The following is a 27,308-nucleotide window of genomic DNA, read 5'->3' as shown; positions in this document are numbered from 1 at the left end:
ACCAAGTCAGTAGAAATGAGGAAGAACTTCAGAACTTGTGCCCAAAGCAACACAAAGCTGGCTGATACCAACCAAGTGCACATAGACATGTCACAGCCTCACATGAAATCCAGGACTATACTGCAAATTGCCTGCACCAACATACTCCTTCAACTCAGGTTTTGTATTGGTAACACTGAAATGTGCTTATTCTCATCTTTTCCTAATGGAAAGCTCCTGAAGTGAAACTAGAAGTAAATATTCCATTCTCATTCACTGCTTTTATAAATGCAACCAACAAGAAACAGTTTCCTGACAATAAGCTTGTTTCCCAAAATTTCTCATCTTGCAAAAAAAATGAATTTTTCTCCTTTTTTTCCCATATAGATTTACTCTTGGAAATGACAAAGTATTTTCTGTTTTGAACCCTCTTTTTATTAGCACAAATGGATTTCCTTGGTTTTTAACCATCCAACCATCAGCAATGTGATTCTGAGTCACTGGGCAGAGAAAAGGAATGGGGTGGTGGCACACAGATCATCTGCCCCTACTCTCTGCTATACCACTACTCCAGGCACACTTTCATTTTTGACAAATGAAGACACCAAGAACAGTCTTTCTTGGCTGGTACAAGCCCACTCACATGCATAATATTTGCTAATTGCTACCCAAAACATGGTTCTGTTTTGCTGCTGGTGAAACGTGTGTCATCCACATGAGGATTCATATTTTCATCTAGACACTGTATGGAGGAGTAAGCATAAATCACCAGTGTTAAAACTAGCAGCTTGCCTACAGTCTGCCCTAGCGAGGCAGAATCAAAATCTAAAATATTTTCCATGAGATGTGCTGGTGATTATCGACTCATTTTTGTGTGTTGGCTTTTGGCACTTTATTGCTTGACTTCAAACACATGTCTGCAGGACTTCTGCCCTCACTAGACAGCGTCACGGACACTCTGCGTCTTTACACTGGTATTTTCCCAGAATACGTGCTGAACACTACATTTTTTTCAGTTATGCCCATGCAGTTGTTCAGATGCATCCACTTAGTAAGCTGTCCATCAGCACTTTGTGGTACGTATGCATCGGTGAAATTTTCCTAGAAGAAAGGTCATTTGGCACGGGGAAGGGAGCTGTGGGTGGACTGGCTAGTGAAAACGCAGCTGAAAGAAGCTGCAAGGAACCAGGGGAGATCTCCTATTCCTCACAAAGAAGAATTAATTCCAGTGCTGGCACAGCACCCTGCTCATTCATTGCCAAGCCCAGTTTGGTCTCAATAAAGCCACCCATACACTGGAAATATTTTGCAGAGCTTAAGCTAAAGGATAAAGTTCGTAGAAATTGGTGAATGCGCGATAGCCATTTATTCTCCTCTGGAAAAAAATATGACAATCCATTTGTATATTCAGACTGAGGATAAAAAGGGACAGTTCAGAGTAAGCTGGCTCACAGCACTACAGGAAGGGGGACAGCAAAGAGAGGGACACAAGCTGAGCCAAGGGACACGGTTTCACAAGAAGACAGGCTGGGCAACAGCTAGTGAAGGAAGGGGCAGAAGGGAGGCAAAAGGAGCAGCACAAAGCCTTGGACCTGGACAGGAGACAGCAAAAAACACAGACAGCTCGGGGAACCTCGTCAGGGCTGACATGGACACAATGTGGGAAGAGACACTGAACTTGTCAACTAACCTGACCTAATGATACTGCCAATATTAATGCCACACAAAATTTCACACGAAACTCACATCTCAGACACTGCTAGGAAGGGGATGAAAACAGCAGTACTAACAGAAAAAAGGCTGGAGACTTTCCTCTGGTAGGCAGAGGTGGGAAGACACTCTCTAATGTGGTGTTTCAGGATGAGCAATTCAGCATCACAAGTGGGAGAGGACTTGAAATAACATATAAAAATTGAACGAAGACGTGACATAAAGCCCCCAGATATGCACCAGAGGAAAACTGGGAGTCAATGCAGTACTATGCCTAGAAGTAACACCTTTCATTGAACTGGGTTAAAATATTGTATATTACAGTATTTTACTCTTCTGTTGGGGAAAAATTGCCCCAAAACAGCTACTTTGAAGGGTTGCCAGTTGATATACTCAAGAAATCTGGCCTCCTAAATAAAATGGGACTACCTCAGGTTCGCTTCACAGAAAAAAATGAAAAAAAAAAAGATTAATACTCATTTACACTGTGTAAACCTATAAGATTTAGAGTAAGATCTACAGAGTAAGTCAGGCATGTGGTACTACAGATGGAAAAAAAATTATCATCATGATTCATGAAAAATCTTTAATGGAATAAAAGTAACTCCTATTTAACTCTTGTACTCTGCAGGATTACAGTATCCAAATCCTCAGTGCTTTGCAGGATTGATAACTAAATTTCCTACAAACTGCAGGAGTTCCCCAGCCTCCCTTTAAGAACTCTAGTGGACAGAATAAAAAGCTAGTGGGAAACATATTTCCCAGGCTGAAAAATATTATGTTGAGAAATGTGACCAACATACATTTGAGACATTATTGTATATCACAATTCTGGAGAAACAGTCACTAAGCTACTTTTTATTAGCAGTTTCTATAACTTCTCTAACTTCAGAAATACAGCAAAGATTGTCTCAAGATTTCAGTACTGCTATAAAGTAAATTTTTCAAGTTAACAATATAATGGTTTATAATATAGTGTTAGGTAAAACAAAATACACACAGGCTAAATAAATGGTATTGGTTTTATGAAAGGCAGCAAGAAAAGCACCAAAATACTGAAAAAGTAGAGTTGGCTAAGGACTTAAAAAGGAAAAAGACCCACACTAGACATGGAGGCTCATGGACAGGACAGCCTGCTCGTATGGGAGAACATCTCTGGAGAGAGAAGAAAGATCCACATCACTTTAAAGAGTGATTTAGAGGAGAGGTGCTCAGCACCGTGGGAGGTGGGGAGCAGGGGCTGCCCACCCCAGCTGAGGAGCCAGAATGGCTAACTGCTTTTGAAAGACTTGGCAGGAACACCCCAGCAGGCACCATCCCACTTGATGCAGGTACATTTACCAATGTGCTCTCCTGTGCCACACCTGCTTATACCTTAAGCATGGCTGATGCGGGGGACAAAAAGCCCCTCTTTCACCTCCCCTTCTGGCCACCAAAATCCCATTGATTTAGCTTCTCCCAAAGAGACAGTCCTTCAGTCTTGATCCTCCCTCTTTTCCTCATTCTCCATTTCAACAGGAGGGGAAGACCTGGCTCCCTGGGGCTAACCTGAAAACAGTAACCACAGTATCAGCAGAAGTGAGACTGCTCAGTGATCAATGTCCATAGTCTGTTCATGGATTTGCCTCAGCGTAGGTAACTTACACACCAGGAAAGTTGTCTTGTGTTAGATCTTGACAGCTGTTAAACCTTAGTTTCACCTCCCTTAGCTTCCCCCAGTCCACCCCTTTGTATAAAGACCTCATGATGCACACAAATAATTTCCCATAATAATTCTGATAATCTCTCTGCTTCCTACTTTATCAGAAGGTGCTGCTCTCTCTGCAACAAGGTGGCAATTGAAATTTGTGCTTTTGCTAAGTGCCTAGCTTTTCATCTGACAGTAGTCGGGATAGGGGCATAATGTGGGAATACACCAGCTGTGACAATAATAATGGCATGATGGAGCATGTGGCTAGTCAGAAAACAAAGGGGAATAATTTTCCACTGTTGCTGCATCACAATCTCAGTAACAAAACCGAACAGCAGGACTTGAGACTTGAGGGGAGGGATTCTCTCTACCACTGCAGAGATCCAGGCACCCCTGCAAACCACGTCAGTCTAACACAGAAGAGGGAGCAGGTCGGACACAGCAGTTAGGACGCCTAAAATTCTGCAGCATGGACTGGAACATGTTGTGCTGCCTCCCTTTCAGTTTTTTATTTGAGGATGTATCCGAGGAAATGGATTTCCGTGTCTGACTGTTCTGGGTCCGGATCAGTTTCTCATGTTCCCGTATTTGTCTCTGTAAGTGGTTCTGGATGGCAATTCCCAGGGATTCTGGATCAAGGGAAGCACCGTAAACTTCCCATGTCATTCCCTGCTCGTCCCAAACAACATCCCTGATGTGTTTGGACTGCTTCACTTGCACTTTTGCCTCCATGGCTGGGGTGTGCTGCTTTTTGTTTTCCCCCAGGTTTGGCAAGGCCTGAGCTGAAGCAGGAATTGGTGCTGTGTGAAGCTCGTGTCTGGACTCCCTGGCCTGGAAGCCTTGCTGCTGGAGAGCTGCAGATGCCGCCACAGGATGGGCAAGACCTGGAGAACTCCCACTCAACTTAGGTGTCAGTCCTGCCTGCAGGTTCTGGTTGCTGGCTGTCTGAGGCTGGCCGGTGTCTCCCTGGCCTCTGCTCTCCTCACCTACATCCTCCAAGCACGCCTTTACATGGACAGTGGCAGGCTGGCTGCTAACATTCATCCCTCCTTTAGGATCAAGCACCATTGAGTTTTCTTCCTTTGGTTTTACCACAGATTGATAAGGAATGGCCTCCCCTCGACCTGCACCCTTACTTTGCACAGGCTTTTGCTCAGAGCTGGCTGGGACCTCCTTCTGCTTGACTTCACTGTCTGTGCTACAGAGTAAAACTAACGGGCTGCTTCCTGCAACATGGACAAGATCTCGCCCGTTGTTCTCAGTTCCTGGGACAGCATCAGGGGAAGTGTTGCTTGGTTCATCAGTGCCAGTCCCAGACTGTGATGGAGTTTGATTACTGGAGTCAAGACCAAGCTGCTCGACTGGGACAGGCTTTGGTGGGACCGGAGCATCCACTGGCAGCTGAGCAGCATCCTTGCCATCACGGGCTTCACCAGTCATTCCAGCATTACCCACAGATGTCCCTTGGGAGGTAACAGCTGCAGGGGAGATGGGGACAACAGGTTTTGCATTATCTGCTGACACTGGAGACACCATGTCAGACGGCACCCCAGGCAGTTTGACAGGCTGGGTTTGGGCTGAAGCAGTCACAGCGATAACAGTCGATTTTGATGTGATACCAGGAGAACATGGGGACTTCTGTGGTGGGGATAAACTGTCAGTACGTTCAGCCTGGCTCAGCCCCATACCTCCTTGGTAAATTATGTGCAGTTCTTCCTTCTCCTCTGGAGGAGGATTCCCTTTCAAGAAGGCAACAAGGATGCTGGGACTGGTGGAGGCGGATTTGCTCTCCACGGTAGCCACAGCCTGAACCTCAGCATCTCGCCATGTCCTACTTACAGCTTCCTGAGTCAAAGAGCTGCTCTCTGGCTGAACCGTCATTGTACCTGTTTCTCTGAATTTGGAGAGCTGGGTGGGACCTGGACTTCCTGGCCTGGGGTCTGTGTTGTGTACAAGATGTGGACTCCCGTGGCTAAACTGGGCTGGTGCCTTGTTGCTCTGGGCCGCTTCAGCTTTATCTGTGGGCTGCAACTGCGCCATGTCTGCAGGCCCGCTCTTCGCCTCCAAACTGGTCTGTGGGTCTCTCCCCAGGTCAGCTTCAGTTTGCCTTGCTGGCAAGGCTGACTGACATGCAGCGGAACCATTTTTTTCTGCTCCCCTGTCTTTTTCCCCCCTTTGCAGAAGGTTTGCCTGAGAAGTATGACAGGATTCATCACCCCTGACAGGATCACCTGGGGAAGAATAATTTAACACCTCAAGTGCCGGCTGATCATTGGTCCCCTGAGGTTTCAAGGCAGAGTCATCTATTTGCGTCAGGGAGCTCGTTTTCACCTGGCTGCCTTGCACGAACTGCCGGGAGCTCTGGGGGGCTGGCATCATTTCCGGCCCTTGCCCTACCAAGAGGGCTCCTGCTGCAGGAAGGGCTTGTGCTGCTGATGCTCCGCTGCCTGCTGGCTGGGAGCAACCAGCAGGATTTACGGCTGCAGGATGCCCCTCTGCAGCTGTGCTGGCGAGCCCAGGAGGAAAGGCTTCCTGCTGGCTCTCATTGTCTTTGTGGCACTGCTCACACCTCTGAGTGCCGGCAGCACCTGCGGCAGCACCTGCGCATTTCAGGTCGGACAAGCAAACTGCAGCTGAGCTGGACGGTGTGCAAGGGAAGCCATTGCTGGTCCTCTGGCCACTGGGTAGTTGGGGCTGGTGCTTAGCAGACTGCAGGTCTCCCAGGTGCTCCTCCTCTGCAGAAGCTGAGACCACAGAAAGCTTGGCAGATCTCAGAGGATCTGGTACAGTCCCCATGGACTGTCTCCGAGATGTTGTTTGCGTTCAACTTGTCCTTGGAGTTTTCTCGCTGTTGGTGACCGGTTTCCTGTGAAGCTAACCTGTTAATGAAACAAACACAGTGTTAGCAGCAGTCAGATTTAAGTAAAAGCACCCAGAACAAATTGATTTTACAGCACGAAAAGAAATACTTGCAGGTAAAGGGGAAAGTGAAGCACCCGATTCAAAAAACAGCTGCTCTGTTGTCAATACACTACCGAAAACAATGACATACCAAGAGGGAGGAAAAAAAAAAAGAAATTTGAAGTTAAAGAAGAGGTACAGACTTTTTAGAGGTGTTTGAGGTCACAAAATAAACTCACTGTGATAACATTCTCTAACAAGCCACATACGGAAGGAAAGGCCCTACCTTGCCTGTTGCACCTATGTGAAGAACAGACCTGATTTCCACCCCTAGACCTGAGTGGATCCCACACCTGCAATAAGCACCAGTTCCCCCTTCTTCTCAAGAATAGCCCTTCTAGCTCCAATACCAACAAGGACGTGGTCACAGGGGGCAACAGGTCAATTCAGACTAACGTGGATGAACCCAAGCCTCACTGGTAAAAGGAATATGCAAGGATCACAACCTGCTGGGTGATGCAGATAAACAACAAGAGAAGCTACTGCACAGAACAGCACAAGGGTTGTGCACGCACTTACTGCTTTCACACTTAGATCCTTTGAAATAATTACAAGGAAGCCAGCTTGATTAATAAATGGAGGTACAAGTGATCTAGAAATCAATTTAGGAGCAGGTGGTATGAAACTGGAAGGGAAACACTGAAGCACTGCAGAACAGGAGGGGCCCATGCCATACCCAGGGAAACATGGGGGAGAGATTTTAAGCAGGTGCAGCACCGTTATCGAGGTTGAAATTCTGCCAGGACTGCAGAGAAACCATTGCTTCAAACAGGAGGCGATCTCCAAATGTGCCTGTTGGCTGGGCATTCCAAAGGGCTTAGCCCAACTTGGATTCTGTTAGAGGTCAAGGACTGCATCCCTGTCAGTGTCAGCAGAGTGGTGGTGGCCAGTGATAAAATCCCAACCCACTCTTCTTTTAAACTGCAGGCTACATGTGCTTGTCTAAAAAGTTTTCCCTGTCTTATGCTGTCAGGAAAACACAAGTATGAGACTTGGGAGACACCCTGAACATTTAGTTTTGTTAACCAGAGGGATGATGCCAGGAAAATGACCGTACCTTTTTGTGTGCCTCCATCTCTGCAGGTACACAGTAGGATCTCCTTTGCTACATTCCTAGGGAGATGCTGCTGGAAGCAGCTGTGCAATCACTCAGCTGTTCCAGACCCTCCCTCCCTACTAGCAAAATCAACAAAAGTTCTTTTCAGAAAACATCTCTCCTTCTCTTTCTCAGCCTGAATGGCAGCGGTATAACTTTCTTAGTTTTTGTAAAATTAATCCTAAGTTTCAACGCCTTAGGATACTTAGAGCAACAGAAGAAACATGTTCAGTGAAAGGAAAATTTAAAAAATACAGCCAGTCTATTTTTCTAAGAAAAGAAAAGAAAAGTATTACTTATTCATTAAGCTTTACATCTTCCAGATATTAATAATTTATTATTTTTATACTGTCTCTTTGGGCTCTGTCCAACCACAGATATACAGTCTGCTGGGTTAAGCCAGTCCTGAGAAACTGTGATCCTGCCCCTGAAGGATCCTGAGTTCCTTAGCTATAATCTGTGACAGCAGCCCGGCATCATCCCACAGTGGCTTTCCAGGAAGGCTAAGGATTGCTAAGATTTTTGAGAAGTATGTAAACCAGACTGGAAGTCAGTGGGAGTTTGTGGCTGCCTACAAGACATCTTCACTTTATTATGTGCTCACTTTACAGACAGCCAACGTAGTCCTTAAGGAAAGGAGAGCCATCCCATGTTCTACTGTTGTACTATAAACATCTAATGTCTGCAAGGAGAGGAGCAGATGGCTTCGGGAATCTTTTTGTCTAATTCTGTTACTGTCTTCTCTCCCTTTCCAAATATTATGCAAATCAAACCAGTACATAAAACTAGGCAGGTCACATATCTTTTTTATTTTTTAGATCCAGAGTTTATTTAAGAACAATTAAACAAATAATAGAACAAAACCAATCCATATTTTTAGGATGAGATGTACTTAGCAGTTTCAGAAGAAATAAAAATTTCAGAGAAAATCTGTTCAGTTCTTCACTATACAGAACCAGGAGCACCATCTTTTAACTCATACCCTCTCAACAGGGGAATGATTCCTAGTTTGTCAATTTAATTAACTAGTTCTACTCTGAACCCCTGCATGAATTCTCTCCATCTGTTTAGTGGCTCTTCCTCAGCATCACCTGAAACACACATTTAAACGTCTGCCTCGTGCTAGTTAAAAGAGATTCTGCTACAAAGCCCTCCACATATGACGTCAACAGAGGAAATTCTGCCCCAAAAAATCCACCTGGACCTATTCTCGGATGTGGGACAACAGAGCATAGGCCAGACATTTTGCTTGACCCTTGAACACAGGTTGGGGACATGGGTGATTCTACTGCCTGGAATGACTTTGAAAATGAGTTAGTTTATGAGAATAAGGTTTTTATAAAGACTGTTGTCAAAGTCATGGGAGCTACTTCCTAGACTCCTCACTAAGCCATCCTAATGACAGGAGCCAAAGGTACTGTAGCAGTCTAAATAAACACGGTAATTTTTGATAATGTTCTTACTGAAGAATAAATAAAAATCAGAAAGAAAGGTAAGTCTTAAGAAAGAGAACAAGCAAACCCAACAGATTACAGAATTGGAAAGGTATTTCTGTTATTGAAATCTCATTTATGATTATTGTCTCATTTTTATTATTTGAGTCCTGTTATATAGGAATGAAGAACAATGCTGGGGCCTTTGGGCAACACTGTTCAACTGCCAAGACAGTGAGGATTCAAACAAACAAGCAACACTGCCTGCAAGCAAATACTTAGGAGAAACAGAAATACAAAACTCAGTAGTAGGCCAAAAAACATGTCAAAACAAATCAAGATCGCTGATGAATTTTTCAAATCTTGTACCAGACCTGAAGCAATCATCCAAAATTTTCTGTTATTAGGAGGTGAAATTAGTATCTCCACAAAGGTCAAAATCAATTTTTAGTAATAAGAACAGATTTGCTACACCAACACAGTTCTCCTTCCCCTTATTCTTGCAGGCCAAATTAGCCTGCCTGAGTGTGTCACTCTCATCTCAACAAAGAATTATTCTGTACCTTTTGCAACAAGAGGTTTCTACCTTTGACAATGTCTGTGTTTGGCTTATATGGTCTGGGAGGGTCCCTGCATGGCCAGCAGACCTTCATGGACTCTTGTGACTGAGTAGGTCTTTTTTATGTGCTGTACAAAAACCACAGAAACACCACTAACTCCCAAACCAAGAAGTTCCCAGGCAACTCAATGCTGACAATGTAAAGAAACTCCTAGTTATTTCAGTAACACCCAACCCCCAATTAAACAACACTAAAATTTTTCCTCTTGCCGCTTATGAGAAAGTCTGCATGTTTCATAATACAAACCAATAAATTTGCAGGAAATTCCTACATAATACTCTGCCTCCCATTCCCTCTTGAAAAAAATTTGAAAATGTGCAAAAGCACAAATAAGACTACCAGCATCTCCACCTGCCCTCAATTGTAAAAATAAAAACAATTAAAAGGAAGCTCCCAAACTAATCAAGCATTCCTTCCCCAGCTCTATTCTCATTAGGTTTCTATTTTTTGAGCCCCCCACTCTTGGAGTCCTCTCTTCACCCTTGTCTCTGCAAATAGAAGAGCTGAGCATTTGCTCCTAACAGTTCTAATCTTATATGATCTCTCAGAGCATCACAAAAATCATTATACAACCACATGGGTTAAGGACAGAGATAAACATTTGCTGAAGTGAGAATTCAGTCTCCATTCTCATTTCTTGATCTGAGAAAAAAGATAACGGCTCACCCAAACTCATATTAAACCACTGAATATAAAAAGCACAAAGCTCACTTCTTTAAATTTTAAATGTAAATATGCACGTGCGTCCTTCTAATTCTGTACCCAGTGGGGTTTTTTCCCCACATCATTAAGTTGTTTTTCTCTGTAAATGCTGTAACTTTCTTTTTTTAATGTCAAAGGGTGTTTGTTATTCTTTTTATTTGTGAAAAATTTGCTTTATGGGTTATTTTCTCCTAATTATCTGTGGGATTGAAAACTGGCAGTACAAATAAAGGGCAGCACAAACCAAGGACATATTCATTAAAATACGAAAGAGGTTGCCCGAAGAGGTAAGATACAAGATGCAGAGCTTCCATCTTCCAGTGTGCTTTGGGAGTGTGCTGACAGGAGACAGACTATCACACTATGACCACAGGGAAGCAACAGGCGGCAGGGGATGCCCACAGATACCTTGCATACCTGCGGTTCCCAGCAGAGATGGGGCTGGCATTTCAAGGATATGGTGCCTGAAGTCCCACTTCGCCTTCTACACCTGGGGACTGCACATGTTATTGAGGGACAGACCTGCAAACACAGCATGAACCGGTTCCAGAGACAGACAGGGAGGTGGACAGCAGAAGCAACCAGTGCAACACCACAGGGCTGCAGCACCTTCTGTGCAGACATTAAGCAAAGTAGGTTGTATGTGGTGGTTTGCTTTTGACTGGCCTCTGCTGACTCAGCAGAACTTCTGTAACACTTCAGCATATACTGCTAAACAGCTGTTTACTCCCTCACTATCCAGTGAATTGACAGGACTTTACTCAGCACAGATGGACAACAGCCTACTGCTAGACTGCTTTTAGTGCAATAAGGGGTTCTCTGCCCTTTTTAGCTATTTACCTTTTCCTGTTGCTTCTTCATGCTTTTCTGCTGCCTTAAACTACAACGTACTTTGACTCTGCTCATCAGCTGATCCCATCATCCTGTGTTTGAGCACATTCACTGCAGCATCTGTCCTCAAGGCTACCTCGAGTTACGGGCCCACTCAATAATTTGACCACACCGAAAGCCTTGTTTGGCTCTATCACAACTGCCCCGAGGACAAGAACAGGGAAGACGTGATGTATTGTGTATCTTATTTGTGCATTCACTGTTACATTCCCTTAAATGTCTGGTGGGGTTAGCCACACCTCTCTAGGAGAAGCTCAGCTCAAAGGGCCATGGGACAAATGTTGGAAAGGAAGTTGAGAAGGAATTGAGATGTGCAGTCCCTGCAGGGAGCATCCAGCCAGGTGCCAAGGGTGACAGGAAGAATTTCAGGAGGACTGGAGAGGACCAGGCAGTCTCATGCAGCTCAGGAGCCTCTGCAACCCTCATCTGCTTATTTTTATTTTTCACTATATTAAAAATTAAATTCCTCATTTGCGATTTTTTTAACTCTAGGTGTGTGTGGGTTTATTTGAAAAGCTTTTCAGTTTTTCTTGTTACTTTTTTGGGGTAGGGAAGTTTATTTTAGAAAAACATCACATCCACTTAAAGGTTCTACCCAGCCCAAAGCCCTAGCACACATACAGACACAGATCCTCTGTACGACCTTCCTGCTGCTGTCCATCAGGAGTTTCAGGATTTTCCAAATGGAAGGGCACACTTTAATCACCTTTGGAAATGAATGCACATCTATTTATGAACCTCCTTAGCATATCTGGCCTATACAAAATGCTGTGCAATGCACACATGCATGCCCTATGAGAAAAGGACCTTTATTTGTACAAGCCTGCTCAGTGGAAGTCTGGGCCACTCATTTTAATGTTAAAGCAAACACCACCAAACCGAACCCCACAGCCCCTCCTAAAACCCTTCCCAGCACCTGCCCTAGAAGCACTTTTGAATCGCGTGTGACGCCACAATACTAGATCAGCTGGAACTACCAACTGAGCCACATGAACAGCCCTGAGGAAAACTCTGCTCCACCCAGGGCTCCCAGGGTGCAGCGGCTCCTCACTGGGTCTCACAGCTCTTTCTCCCGAATGCTGACACTCAACCCCCACTGCCTAGCCAGTCTGCTCACAAAGGTGTCAAGACACAATGAATAATGCAAACAGTGGAGTGAAAAATGGGAAATAAGTCCAAAAGAAAAACAGGGATAAGTGCTCGTCTTTGCTTTGTAATGGTAATAAACCAAGGAAAATCATGTGAGAAATCAAGGGCAAGATGCACTGCCATTTTCTGCCAAAAGGAGATGGCTGCCAATCAGCCTGACAGCTACTGAAGATTTACCTAGCAATATTTTGTACATGCTGAAGAAACATATTTTTCTGGTTGTTGACTCCTCCCATCTTGCATCTCTATGCTTCAGAATGCAGAGCATGGGAACCCCCCTTTAGAAGGACAAAGCTCAGCTTAACCTGCTGCCCAAAACCTGCAGATGAAAAAATGAGTAAAGCTAGTCCTACCAAATGGTACAGTGGCTTCTGGGACTAATCCAAAGCAAAGCAAACTGCTCTGCACCTTCTTTCATTTCTTTCAGCTTCTGACAAACCTTAAATACAGCCTGAAAAGAGGCCACAGTAACCTTACTGTGAATGACATAGTCTACTGAACTAGATGCAAAAGCATTTCTGATTAATATTAAATACATTTTAAAATCTAATATTTACAGTATTTTCTCACTGAAGCATGCAGATACTATTGGTGGATTTTGTTTCTGCAGGTACATGCTCTCTTTAAATATATGCTTTCTGTGCTCCCTAGACTCTTAATTCCTTAGAGTCTAGAAAGTGCAGTGTCCAGCAGGCTGCAGAAGAGCCTCTCCAAAACCAGATCTCCCAAGTGCTCTCAGGTACTTAGCAGTGAGCACAAGGGATTGTCTAGCTATAATTTTGGTACTGCAGTGCTTATCCTAGTTTGGAAGCAAGCATCAGTCACTCCATCCCTACCATAACCTCAGGATTGCCCAAAGTCAGTGCTGGCCTAAGCAGCTTTAGGCTGGTATACAAAGAGTGCACCTAAGCAGAGCCGAACCAGATGTGGGGCACACCTCTGCTCCAGCTTCAGACAAAAGGGTGCAAACCAGTCCAAGTCCCATGGCTTGGGAGTGCACGATGGTGCTGAGAGTCTGGGCACATGACCTTGAGTAGAACCTTGCCCTGACACTTCAAAATGGTCCAAGGACACATGTGTACCTCAGCAGTTGCTCAGGGACAGATGTATGAGAGTATCTACAATCGGCTTTTAATAGGCAGGCACACAGAACAAAAACTGTGTGGTGATCAAGCGTGATTCAGTTCTACCATCCTGCTGGCAGTTACCCTACAATTAGAAAGATGTCCATCTAAAAAGGAAGTACAGCTCTGCTCTGATACAGCATGTTCTAGCCTGTGTCCCCATCTGTTCCCTGTGGGCAGCACCCATCTCGCCCTGGCCAGGAGACAAGCAGCAACCCCCACATCCAGCTCCAGCACCCGTTCACAAAGCCCTGGTGGGAGCCCGTGCACCGTTAGCAACACCATGATGTAATTCTTCAGCATGCATGTAAACTTCTTGCCTGGTTGCATTTTGCTTTTAATCTCTGTCAGCAAGTCACTGTATTGGAAGGGATCACATTATCCTTTTCTGTACCCTGATGCATTCAGCTACTGCAGTCCCACCAGGGGCTTTCACTCAGACATTCCACAGCACGAAAGCTGGGCTGGCTCTGCTGAAGATGTCACTGTTCTGTGGCCATGGCACGTGCTGTGGACGTGCTGCAAGAGCATCTTGTTTGTGTGGGAGTAAGGACCAAGTGGTTACGAATTTATGGGTGCACCCTGATTTTGTGAAACTCTTCCAGGTTTCCAGAAGAAAAGTGACGTTGCCTTGTGCTCCAACACTTTAAAGCATGAAAACATCGTATTTAGAAGCGGGAGAAAATACAATATTGAGAAGATTGATAGAAGCCAACATTTAGAAAGGAGATTGAAAATCTTGGTTTAAATTAAGAATTGTGGTATCATCTGTTGCCATTGAAGGTTTAAGCCTTCAAAGTTCACTTCTTTCTCACAGATTAAAAGCCTTTTCCAGGAGAAGCGCAGATCCTCACATAATCATAGCCTCTAGAATCTCTCAAAAGAGCCCCCCACATGGTCAAAGGGCAGTGGCATGGGAAGGAACCACAGGAGGGCTGGATGACAGCCTGAACGTGCACCACCTCCACACCCTTCTCCCCATACCATTCCTTCCTCTGACCCCCATCCCCATCCTGCCCCTCTACTCCCCCACTCAGCCCATGCTCCCAAGCATCCTCCCTGTTGGCAGACAGAGGCCTTGGGGAGCAAAGACAGGCACACCTCCTCCCAAGGCTACAGCACCTGGTAAAAAGGCTTTCTTCAGCAAGGCGTGTAAGTATGCAAAAGTCCCTGCTGAACACTGGGTTTGCTGCAGAACACCGCCAAGAGCCCATCAGTCTTTCTCCTCCAAGGTGAAAGGGAAGGATAAATGGCTTTATGAAAATAGCTAAATCAAACAATAACTACACTGACCAGCAGCCACATTTAACAGCTGCATAAGCTACAGTGACATTCCTTCCTCATATCCTGGGCCACCAAGGAGTGGATGTGACATGCAGGTAAAACCCACAGAGATATATATTTTATTTTTTTTTTTTTAATTGCATGTTATTATGTTTAGCCTCATTTTTTATCAACAGGTTTTTCTTATTTCAATATCTGACACTGGAAGTCATTTTTAAGGAAACACAGCCTGACTTCAAGGGTAAGCCATGTTTCAGGAGGAACATCTGCATGCCGCACCCCTGACACAAGCACACAAGAGGAAAGCAGCAACCTGTTGTCCACATCAGGTGACTCCATTTAACATAGCTCACTGCCACGGTATTTTTTTTCAGCTTACTACTGAGTAAAAACAAGACATGATGTTTGAGGGATGTGAACAGGAGGCTTTCAAACACCACTTTAATGTTTGATGTTGTGAGCAACAGAATTTCTAGCAGACCAAGTGGGAATTCACTCCTTGTCTATCCTGCTATCTTCTCCTGTCTGATAAAAGTATGGTAAAACCTAACCCCTCATTAACGCATTTCATGCAGCTGAAAGCTTTTGAATGTTGACAGCTGACAAACAAAAGCCCTGTTTTTTGTGAGAGCAGTTTAACAGTAGCCAACAATACATACCTTTTTCCTAAACAGCAATGCCAACGTGACTTCATTATAAAGCAGAGTGATCATCTTTAGGGATGAAAGCATAATGCTGGCTTAGTGCCCATGCAGTTCTTGCTTTTTCTGCTATGACTCTCAGATAACTAGCAACAACCAGGATGATAAGGTTTACGTGGACATCCATCTCTTGTAAGCTGGACCAAGGCCAAAATCACATTTTTGTGGTCAGGAGAATGTAACTACTGCTGAGTAGGTGTGTCTTGGAACGGATGGCTCTCGGGACAAAGGATGTTATATACTTCTAACATGCTTTCAGATCCTCAAAAGGAAGGTTCCTGAATTTCATTATGACCTCCTTAAGAGCATTCCCCCAGTGCACTAAATACAAATACTCATCTCATGGCTGAAGCATCCCCAGCAGAGGTGCTGCTAGCCTAGATAATTAGGCCTCATTTGCTGCTGAATAATCATATTATCAGTGCCCAGAGAAATGTATTGTAGCAGTACTTCTTGTTTTAAAACCAACCTTGCAAATGAGGAAATTTTGCCTTGGAAGAGCTGATAGCAGGTTCAATGTCTTTTGCATAAAGTAAAACCCAATGATAATGTTTAACTCTCATGTGCTGTCTGAGAAAATTAAGTTCTCCTCATATATCATTTTAATGAAGATGCTAGGCTTAGTATTAGAGAAGGAAAGAGATCTTTACATAACAGGCACCTGGCAAAGGACATATCCATTGTCATTTACAGGCGTTATCCTAACGGAAAAGAACTACTCCAAATGGCATGTAATTAGGGAAGAAGGATGTAGTGCCTAACCAGTCATTACTGTAACAGAAATTTGCCGTACTGTGTGATTAACCTAAGAAAGGCATGATGATGATCTCACCACGTCTGCTCTTGTCTCCTGGCTATCAGAAAACACAACTAATGTGAATAAAGGCCGGCAGCTGAGACTGTGGCTTTTTTTTTTTTTTTTTAGAAAAAAACCCCCAACAGTTAAAAATATCTTGCCTTCTTCCTGCTGCCACCCCAGCAGTTGCTTCCTGCTTTTTCACGTTGTCACTTTGCTCTGCTGTTGTCTGTCATTGACATAAGAGCAGCAAAAAGAACAAAATAATCTCCTTAGTAAACCGCCTCCTGCTAAACACCTTCTCAAAAAAACACGAGAGGAAGAACCATGTTCTGGGCCACTTTCTGTCTGATGTATTGAGGCTCTGCAGGAAACCAAATGGCTGCAGGTTGGAGGCCTTCGCTGTTCAGGGATAAAAATCGGAGCAATTCTATGGTATCTTTACAATGCTGGTAAATGCTCTTTTGAGGGCAATGACTCAAACCTGTATGATTAGCTAAGGCCTCTAACCTGCTCACCTCAGCCACTCAAGCTTTCAGTATGACTTCACTGAGACCATTACATGGAAAGCTGCCACCTCAGTCTCAGACTCTTCTTTTTTTTAACTTGAGGCTATACACTTTATTTGGTTGAACATTGACCCTGCTGGAATTGGACGAAACCAGAGATCAGTGCCTCGTTCATTATTTTTTTAACTGATGAAGTACTGCATGTGGGACATGAGGAAAGTGGGATGCGCTAACCGAGCAGGGACAGGATGACACACCCTAAGTGGCACCTTGCAAAGCCAGGAAAACCAACACATCATGTACTGCAGATAATCAGTGACGCCATTGTTCTTTATATCCAGAAATGATGGAATAGCCTGATGGTGTACAAAGCACTGTAGGCATGTGAGGGCTTCCAGTCACCTGACTCTAATGAAGGTCAATGCCAAATATTAACATTTTGGTAAAATCTTACACCTATAAACCACAGCATGTCTTCTTTGATCTCCACCCAGCGCTGACAGAAGGTGTTGAAAGACACATCTGAGAAACCTTCTAGATGACAGTGACTGTGGCAGATCTGACCAGGTAAAATTGAGAGCAACCTGCTATTCTGGCTCTCGGCTTAAGTAAAAGGAGGGGCTGGCAGTGACACCAACTCAGTGGTGGTAAAAATCAACCCCTCAAACATTACATCCCTAACTTGGAGTCCTGAAATTCACTATACAGCCAGAGAGCTCCTCAGGATAAAGAGAGCCTCTTAAGCCTTCTCCATCCACCACTCACATGTGCTTGAACAGAGAGACTGCAGTGCTTCCTCAGGATGAAGAAGCCAACTCAGTCACCAAGTCACTCTCTCGACACCTCCACCTTCCTGTGGCAAAGAAAAACACCAACAGCTGTGCTGTACGACGGCTTATTTTAGGAACAATTCATTATTTGCAGTCTATCCCACAGGTGTCTGATAGCAATGGCTTTTTAGAGTTGCCCTTGCAGGCAGCCCAGGCGTATAAAAATCACTCAACACTAACAATCGCAGGAACCATCCTCACTTCTGTTAGAATTGTTTCCTAACAATGGCTTATTCAAAACCTGCATTTTTATCCATAGATTCAATGTGCTTCTATCCTTCCAGCCCCCAAAAGGGGGGGCTAAGGTACCCAACTGTCTGCAGCATTTTACACTATGCTTTAAATATGATTTTCACAGGTTTAAGGATAATTACGTTCTCTGCTTCTGAATTCTTAAAAATCTCAGTGCTCTTAAAACAAATCCTTATTTAGCATCTGAGACCTGAGAAGTCCCATCTGTGTCAGAACCAAACTAAACCCAGAAACACTCCCCCAGGACAGACAATATTTAAGATAGAGCAATGCAAAATCTGGAGACTAGTTCAATAAAACATGCTGGAAACAGACACAGCATGTCTTGTTCTGTAAACCCTCTCAAAGCTAATAATAGTATTGGGAGTCACTTAGTGGAGGTGTCATAAGCCAAAGCTTTGCCTGTTGCAGCATGGCACAGCTATATGCATACCCTGGACCTCTGCCTTATCCATGCCAGATGTACACTCTGGTCTGTACCCTGGAACTCTGCAAGGTCATGATTGCTTATATCAGGCTAATGTGACATTCTCACTCCTGTCAAAGGGAGCTAGAGTTTAAGATTTACACTGACCCTATTGCTGGGCATACCTCTTCGCCTCATTTCTTCTACATTAAAGACAGGCATATTTACATTTACATTTATCAGGTGACTGAAGCAACTGAAGCACACTCTGATGGAGGCAGTGGTAAAAAAACATAAACTTTGACTTGAACTACTGTCCTTCAGGATGATTGCCAAATTGGTTAATGAGTATAATTAGCATTAATTAAAATGACAGCTCAAACAAGATATATCACATTTGAGTTTAACAGTCTCAGCTTTACTGAAGCTGGCTGCCTCGACCACCTGGCCAAGCCCAAACCAGACATCCCCAAGGGCAACGTGACTGGCACTCACCATGGCAGCTATCCCTCCAGCTCACCTTCCAGCTTCTCAAGCTACACACAGCAAGCAAAACATGCCCTCAAGCATTCAGAAAGAGATTTGGCAGCCCCAAGGAATCACTGAGTTTATCACCAAAAGCCCAGCACCTCCCATCAGGCTACACTCTTTACTCCTCTTTGGAGCAGTTTTAGTTGCCCTTGCTTGAGCTGCCAGCATATTTAATCTGCAAATCTTAGAAGTGAGCTGAGGTCAGGTTATACCTTGCTAGAGCACAGCTGTGAGCAAGCAGGGCTGTGCGACAGCTTTGTCCTTGTTTCTAAGTCAGCTGGAGTGGAAGCTGGCAGGGTGTGAAAAAGGATCATTCACAGCTTAGCGTTTAATTACTGGACTCGCATTGAACATCAATGCCTCATGCACAGAGGCATACTTGAAAGAGCAAGAAAACACATGCAACCTTGGAGCCAGCATGAAAATCCAGACAAGATGGTTTATTTTCACACAAGACCTTCTTGAAGATAAGTACTAGATACTTCAACCACTCATCTGACAGCTGTGAATGCACAGAGGCTTCCTACCACAATTTATTTTTATTGACATCCTATTTTTGGATACAATTTATATTATCACAAAGTATGCATACTTACATGATTGCAGGCAGACATACACATACATATACACTTTGATATATGCTAACATAAAGATAGTAATCTAGCCTAATCTGGGTGATTAAAGCCAGGCACTGAAATCAAAGAAGTCTGATGCTGAATAATCAGAAGTGCTGAATAATCAGAAATACCAGTAAAGCCAGTAGAATTCAAAAGTTGTTCAATACTTTTGAAAACACAATTTCTTTTATTCCTGTTCTTATCCAAGAAATGCCAGAAGGCTCTGACATACTCTGCCGTTCTGTTGGATGCCACATGTAAGCACAGAGACACTAAACATTCATCGCTTAAGCAGGCAAGACAGTGAACAGAGGTAGGAACCGGTACATTTTCTGCCTCTTCCTTAGAAGCTAACACAGCTGAAGATCACAGAGAAAACTATGCAACAGTCAGTGTCTAATGCCAATGATTTAACTACAGAACACCCATCTTTACATCTCATCATCTACTACTAAAACCTGTGTAATCATGAGCACTTGAATCTGGCTTTAGCGATCCAGCTCTGCAACACCAGTAAAATACTCAAATGGGTGTTTCCCTCTGCTAGATTGCCATATTGCAAGTCCTGAATCTATGAAGAGGGAAAGCAGGCTGGTACCTCTGTTAAAGCAAAATCCAGAAAACCAAACAAGTGCATAGAATATGCTGCTGCTAGCATTTGCAAAGAAAAAACCCAAACCCCACAAAGCCACCACCTTAAAGCTGAATAAGCAAAGGATGTTACAGACTAGGAAGGCCATCCACCCAAGAGAAGTACCTGCAAACACTGCAGATCCACAAGTGTTCATACAAGGAGATAAGCAGTTTTGGAAAGGGCTCTGTTAATGCTCTTGCTCTTCAGAAAGCTCAGGCCAGGCATGGGATCAGATGGGATATGAACGTAGGACAAGTGAGAAGTCTAAACCGTCTAAACAGGGCAGCAGTCAATGAGATACTGAGCAAGCAACTCTACTCAATTGTCTTTTCTTCTTCTTAAAGATGAGTTGCTTCTCTTGTAGAGAGCAAGTCTTGCAACTTGTTCTGAAAGACCTTTCCTATAAACCTGTAGCCTGAGTGCTTAAGCAAGGGGACTCAGAGGCAACCAAGAAAAAATGGAAGAAGTATGTGGACAGAGGCAGATTGCGTCAGAGGACCAAGTAAGTCCAGGCTACAGAGCTATGACAGTAAGAGAAATTTATCAAGTATTCACTGTATAACCACATGATCAAATGCCCAGGCCACACTCCAAGCAACTTGGCTGTCAGTAAGGTGACAAGCCTGCACCTTCATCCCTGCTCAGCTGCTGGTCAGCACAGTCCAGGTAATTACCATAGCCTGATTTTCATTCTCTCAGCTCTCTTCACTCCGCTCCCTAATCTATCTATTAACAACCCTAAACCACAGGTGTGGGCAGTCACAGGGAAACTGTTGGGTTTGTTCTACTCAAAGTCAGCAGGAGAAAAACATTTTTGCAAATGCAGACTGCCATGGGAGGTGGTTTGAGAGACAGATGTCTGGTTAGTACTGCAGATGGGCTGGAAAATCCCCCATTACCACTTCAAAACTCTCATCCTTCTCCTTGCCCAGGAGGACAGAAAACACATTTTCTCCCCTCATGTGTGGGGGCTTTTATTTTAAGGGAAAAACTGCAACATCTGGAAATTCATTAGCCAGCTGGCCTTCTCTCTGGACAGCAATTAGGTGAAATGGCTCAGTTGTTGAATTTCAAGGTTAGCATGCCTCAGTTTCTCCCACAAAACTAGAGTGTTAATGCTGATCTTGGGAACACCAACCTTCTCCCATGTGAACTCAGTAACTTCATTCCATTTATGAGGCTGACAGATCTCTACAACTGCTGATTGAATTCTGTCCAGGTAAGAAGGCAGGAGAAGATAAAGGGTGAAGGGGAGACTTGCTCTTTCAGAATGAGGATGTACAGGGGAAAGTTAAGTTGGTTGGTTCTTGTGATAGAGAAATTTTTGGCCCTCTGCCTCCTGGACCTAGGCTTGAATGCTCCTCCAGCACTGATTCCCCATCTGCCTCTTACTGTGTGCTCCTTGCCAGACCATTTCACAGCTTCATATAGCTCAAGGCCAGGAAACTGCTCATAAATGGATGTTTCAAAATAATCTTTTGCACCATTGTATAGCATCATTTTTGAAAGACAGTTTTAACATTGCTTAAATATTTGTGGTGTTGACCATGTTCCTATATCTTGCTACCTCATGTTGCACGCTCAACTTGAACATTGTGAGTATTGTTCTGTCTTTCTAAGCCTCTGAAGAGTATTTTTCCCCATTTCCTGATTTATTTTTTTTTTGGTAATCTATTAGGTCTCTTTCTTTTAATGCTTGACCAAACACTATGTGGAAAGCTGCTCTGTGATCACACAGAAAGTATTTTTCTGTGTATTAGTAAAGAAGAGGGAAAAAAAACCCAAGGAAAACAAATAGACTAAATAGACTTAACTAAAAACAAATGTGTACGTGCATAAAGCTTGCCCCCTTTTCAGTCAGAAACAGGAAACCCTCTCAAGAAAGGCAGAATTAGTCAGGAAGTGTATATAACCAATTAAGCATTTCAACAGTCAAGAGTGAAGCAGTTAAAATCAGGACCAGGTGACTACAAGAGATTTATCCCAGCTAAATTCTGGTCACAGAGGTCAGCTCAAAAGCCCACGGATGAAATCTCACAGGCAACACACAAAGCCTTCAAGAGGGGAGAGATGGAAAAATGCTGCATTAATTCAAGGGGGAATATATATTGTCACATGCATTTCTTCAAAATACTCTCCAAAACTAAGCTAATGGGTCTAACCCAAACCACTTCTAATCATGTCTTTAACTCCATGGTGCAAAAGCTTAGTGAGAGCCATCATATGGTCTGCTACAAAACAGGCACTTTTACACACGTTTCCATTCAAGATATGAGATGCTGAACCATTAACCCAGCCAGAAAAAGGTTCGAAGAAGCATCAGGAAGACTGCAGAAAGCAATCAGAACAGTCCTTTCTGCAACCAGACACAGAACTCAGAAGGTGTGTCACAAGACCTGCTCAGTGTCTTTTTCTCTGCAAATTTTCTACCACTATGGTCTTTCTTAAGTTCAATGATAGAAAGCTATTGCAACAAACCATTGCATAGGAAACTTTGGGTTTGGAACCTTCTGCTCAGCACACTGCATCAAGCACACTGGATACGGGTTCCAGATTTGCAGGAGTCCTGGTACAATTAAACTTCTTACTCTTGAGAGTTCATTATCATCATTACCTGCTGTTTAGGGTGCACCATTGCTCTGTTCACTGTTCAAGCCAATAGTATTTCAGGACCATCACTAAAGATTGTAGAGGACAAGGATTTCAAAGTGCATGTCACTGGCTGGCTGAAGTATCACAGCTGAATATTCTGTCCATTCATTTCTACCTCATCTGCTCTACATTCACTATGAATCAGCTAAGATAGGATGACTGAAAGGATGATGATGTTGTTTGGCTTCCTGTCAGAATGGCAACTATGGTGTTTGGAACAGTTTCATGTTAATTTAATAACTCTGGTTATATACCTCTGGTAAAAGGTCAAATTTATACCTCATATGAACTACAGCAGGTCCATTAATGGGGTTTTCATCAAAGGAATTACAGCCTTTAACTTCAAGGTCAAATTTCACCTATCTAATTAAGTTTCTTTTTCTGAGCAGCATGTTAGCTACAGACTGATGTGATTTTTAGAATAACAGGTGTGGCTTTGATTGCCAACTAGTTGAACTTGTGGTCATTAAAGACTCATTTGATTGCTGAAATTGAGATTATAAATCACACTGAAAAAGAAGAGAAGTTTCAACAGACACATGTGAGACAAACTGAGGCTGAGTAGGTGGGATTCATTAGTCACCAGAAGGCAGGCTCTGCTCATGGAGGAACACCACCACATGGGTTGTGTTGGAGCATCCATACAGATGGAAGTGATGAGTAACAGCAAATAACACTTCTTTTATGGAGCTCATTACTAGGGATCATAGTATTAGCAATGTAATGTAATTGAAGCTTGTTTTCTTGGTAGATACTTAAAACTATTATTAGCTTTGTTGTCCTTATACTTCACTTTTCTTCTCCTAAAGCTTTTCAAGGATTGGCTTAGACATTTTGTGGGCTTTCTCCTTGTCATCTGCATGTTTGAGTTGGCTGCTAGTAGGAAGCTCTGCTCACATGCCTGCAGGCATGCCAATCTGGATACAGCAGACACATACAAATAGCCTGCATGCAGTAATCTAGATTAAAAAAAAAAAGAAAAAAAGGAAAAAAAAAACACCAAAAAAACCCCCAAAACAAAAAAAAAAACACACAAACAAACCAAAAAACCAAAGAAAAACACACACACAAAACCCCCCACAAAACAACAACAAAACAAAAAAACCCCACAAAAAACACTCCAAAAAACAACAAAGAAACAAACCCCCAAAAAACCCAAAACAAAACAGGATGCTATCTTTTAATATATTTTATATATATATATATAAAAAAAACAGTCCATGCATCGTCTCATTCAGAGCAAGTGTGAGTGTGCTTATTGTCCATTTCTTTGGCAAGCCTCCTCCCACCTTCCTGTCCCCTCCAGCATGGAAAACTTTAATTCTAAAATAGGTCATTTTATTATGAAAATATGTTTTCCAAGCAATATTCCCCTGAGGCCCTTCATATTAAGAGCATCCTTTGAACTGGATAAATACTGTTCTCCTATTTCCCAATATCATCTGCCCATGTCCCTGTGCTAATGGCCAAGCATGGTCCAGCTGCAAGCAATTCTCAAACAGACCATTTAATAGAAGAGTATTTCTGAGGGAAGGCTCCCAGGCCTTACAGGATATTATCTGCTCTTATTGCACTGTCACCCCAAGACTTGAGATTTGGATTGTTCCCTGTAAGTTGATGTGAACACTGAACCCAGACAGGAGGTAAAGACCCCTCTTCTCACCAAAGGCAAGACTATCTCTGTTAGTTTCTATGCCTGCTATATGCAGGAGGAAACTGCTTGTCCCTTCCCCTTCCATCAAGCTAATTGAGACTCAAACAATCAATAAAGGCTGGATTAATTCCTGAGTGCCAAAAGCACAAGCAACTAAATTAATGAAGCTAATCCTTTTGTAATACCCATTTGTTAAAACTTTTGTCTGCATCTCCTGATGAAGCTTGCTTGACTTGAAAGCTCCAAAATGAATGAACAGCTTTTATTCCTCAGTCATAGTCTGCAATGCATCCTCATGCATTTTTTGCACAATTAGCGCATGGCCAAAAACTACAGGCTGAATTTAGCTGATGAACCCTATGTTCTCAGGCATGAGATAACAGCACAAATTCTGCACAGTCCTGACCCAAAGTCATCACATGCTGGTATGGTCTTGTATGGTCTTCCAAGTCTATTCAGCTCTTGGCTGAGGTAGGTGAAAGCACATTTGCAGCCACTAATGCTTGTGCTTATGGCATGAACAGGTTTATTTGAAGAACTAGACAGCAGGCAGGGACCCAAAAGCCTGGTCGCTTTATTCTGCCATACCATGGACTTGAGATGACTCTTTGATATACGACTTGCCCTTTCTGTGAAAATGCCTTTGGTGCTGCAACTAAGAATTGTCAAACCATAGCTGAATCTGTAATTGGGATACCTGTCCCTATGGACTGAATAAAAACTATGTTATTTTTATACAGTACTGAAATGGGAGATCTTGTAAGGCTACTGTTTAGTTTGAGCAGAAATCTGGGTTCTCAAACTCACGCAAACCTTCATAGCCTCTTTACTGGCTTTTAACAGATATTCCCAAATTATTAACCTCAAGGATAGGATTAACATATTTTAATAAATATGGAGATGTTGTGGTATGCTGCAGTATTATAAAGAGTTGTGAAATACCAGCCTTTCAGGGTAGAATAATTCTGTCATCTTGTTTCCATACAGCTCTTCTCAAGAGCATCATCTTTCTGACAAGTATTTTATCACATTACTTCTACCTCTTACCACACTCCCTAGTAAGCTTATTATATTTAATAATTTTCCTAATGATTCATCTCAAGCTTAATCTTTCAACTGCGTGAAGTTTTTCATGAAACTGATGTTTCATAGGAAGGAGAGGGACATGAATGAAAGTGACTCTTCAGTTTATTAAATACTAAGGGGTGATTATCCTTCAACATTTTCTAGCCAAAGGACTAGCTAACTCCAACAGCCAGACTGCTTCTAGGAGAGCTGAGCTGGGAAGATTTATAGGATTTTTACATCTCTCTGCTTTATGAAGTTGGGACCTGGTGATATCTAATTAATTTCTCTGTGCCCAAAGGCCATCCTAAAAGCTGCTCTGAACTGTAGCTCCAGCAGTCTAAGAAAATGGGGCTTGCTAAAATGCAAGTGCCCTGTCCATATCATCTTCTTCACTAGAAGCTTTCTTATATAGTCCATTATACCAACTTTCCAGATTTACTCTGTTGTTTGATCCTGGTTTTGGCAAAACTCCACCATCAGAGTCCTGGAGCCCTATGGAAGGGGAGGGACTGTTCCCTGAGCTACTTTGCTAACTAAGATCTCACTGGCAGCACACCTTCACCACTCCAGGACTTCAAAATGTTTTACAGTTTCTTTACTATGACAAAATGACTGCCTGTGAGTAGAAAACCCCTTTCAGTTAGGCTGGTTTTCAGTTAAGGGACTATGCTCACCCCAAAGCTGCCAGACATGACCCTTCCCTGACCAGAGAAACCACACACCAGCTCTACCTGCTACCAACAGGAACACTCATCTCTTCCCAAACCCATGTAAAATCAGATTAGTAACCAGTCTACTGTTCTTTTCCTTCTCTGTTTCACCCAGGAAAGGAAAAACCCATCCATCTGAAACTTATGCCTAACCACATAATTTTTTTTTTCCACATAAATGTTAATGGATTGACTCCTGTTTATCAAACGTAAGGTAAACATCAGAACCTTTGTTATCCTGTGTTGGAAATTCCTGCTGTTTCCATGATAACATCTTGACTGATTTTCTTAGCTTTCTAGTGATTATAGCATGGAGCAGCAGGTATAGCCTTGCATGTAAAAAGGGGTCCTGGAGTCACTGGAAAATTTCTGAATTAATTCTTCACTGACTTCACTGTCATCACTTGAGATAAGCCATTGCTTTTTATAGTATCCTTTTTAAGATTAGTCATAATGTATCATAGTATTCATGCCCTCTATTTGAATTTGTTGGGGTTTTTGCATGAAAAGCAGTAAAAATAATTGCACAGCTCCTTGTTTCATTTTACCTTTTTTCTTTTTTTTAATTCCATTTTAAAAACTGAGATTTTTGTTTGTTTGCACATTAGCATCACTGGGAAAGAGATTTTCACCACTAGAATGCAATCTGGGATGCCGATCACAATAGCCAATATTCGTTCAACTTTCTCCAAAAGAAGAAGAAAGCCACATAGGTATAAAGAAAGCCATCCTCTTTTTCAGGACAAAGTGCCAACTGGTGATAATTGCACGATGATTTTGAAGAGCTGACAATATTCATTACCACCACTGAGCTACAGCAGAATCTCAAGATACAGATGTCACAGAGAGAATTCAAGCAAATACTACTTCTCAAATTTTTAGAAACACTTTGTCCATTTAGAAATAAAAAAAAGAAAAAAAAAAGTCAAAAAGAGGGCAAATAGGAAGATCTGCCTGAACATTTGGTCACTACATTCTGTTTATGTTTGGTATATTTTTTTTTCAAACAATAACAATACTTCTGGTTGCAGGCAATTGTCAAGTAACCTTTCCTACACTAGTTACTTCAGTCCTAATCTATGCTTTAGTTGAACAAATACATAGTTGTAGCTGACTGAAGCACTGACATAGCTTTATTAGCTCTTGCCGGAATTAGCCAGACTACCAATGCTTCAGGAAACTCTGCTCTTCCCCCCATTTGTGTGTGCATTAATGTATAGGCACACAAATGAGAGGGCATAAATTATTCCTGTGTAACTCTGATCAATCCATAGACAATATGAATAATATCAGACATAGCAATACTGCT

General features: G+C 42.9%; 1 protein-coding gene across 2 annotated transcripts in view; it reads right to left on the bottom strand.

Moving 5' to 3' along the window:
• Positions 1–391: 391 nt before the first annotated feature.
• The window catches only part of GPRIN3 (GPRIN family member 3), a 32,950-nt gene continuing 6,033 nt past the window's right edge, over positions 392–27,308 (bottom strand). For both annotated transcript variants that reach the window (XM_032686565.1, XM_032686564.1), the window contains exon 2: positions 392–6,258. In XM_032686565.1, the coding sequence (XP_032542456.1) occupies positions 3,785–6,175 (2,391 nt within the window). In that variant the 5' untranslated portion in view covers positions 6,176–6,258 and the 3' untranslated portion in view covers positions 392–3,784. The remainder of the gene's footprint in view (positions 6,259–27,308) is intronic.

Source organism: Chiroxiphia lanceolata, chromosome 4 (genome assembly GCF_009829145.1).
Source record: "Chiroxiphia lanceolata isolate bChiLan1 chromosome 4, bChiLan1.pri, whole genome shotgun sequence".
NCBI classification, from domain to species: domain Eukaryota; kingdom Metazoa; phylum Chordata; class Aves; order Passeriformes; family Pipridae; genus Chiroxiphia; species Chiroxiphia lanceolata.
Note: the sequence above shows the minus strand (reverse complement) of the source record. Positions and strands in the feature narration are given on the sequence as shown.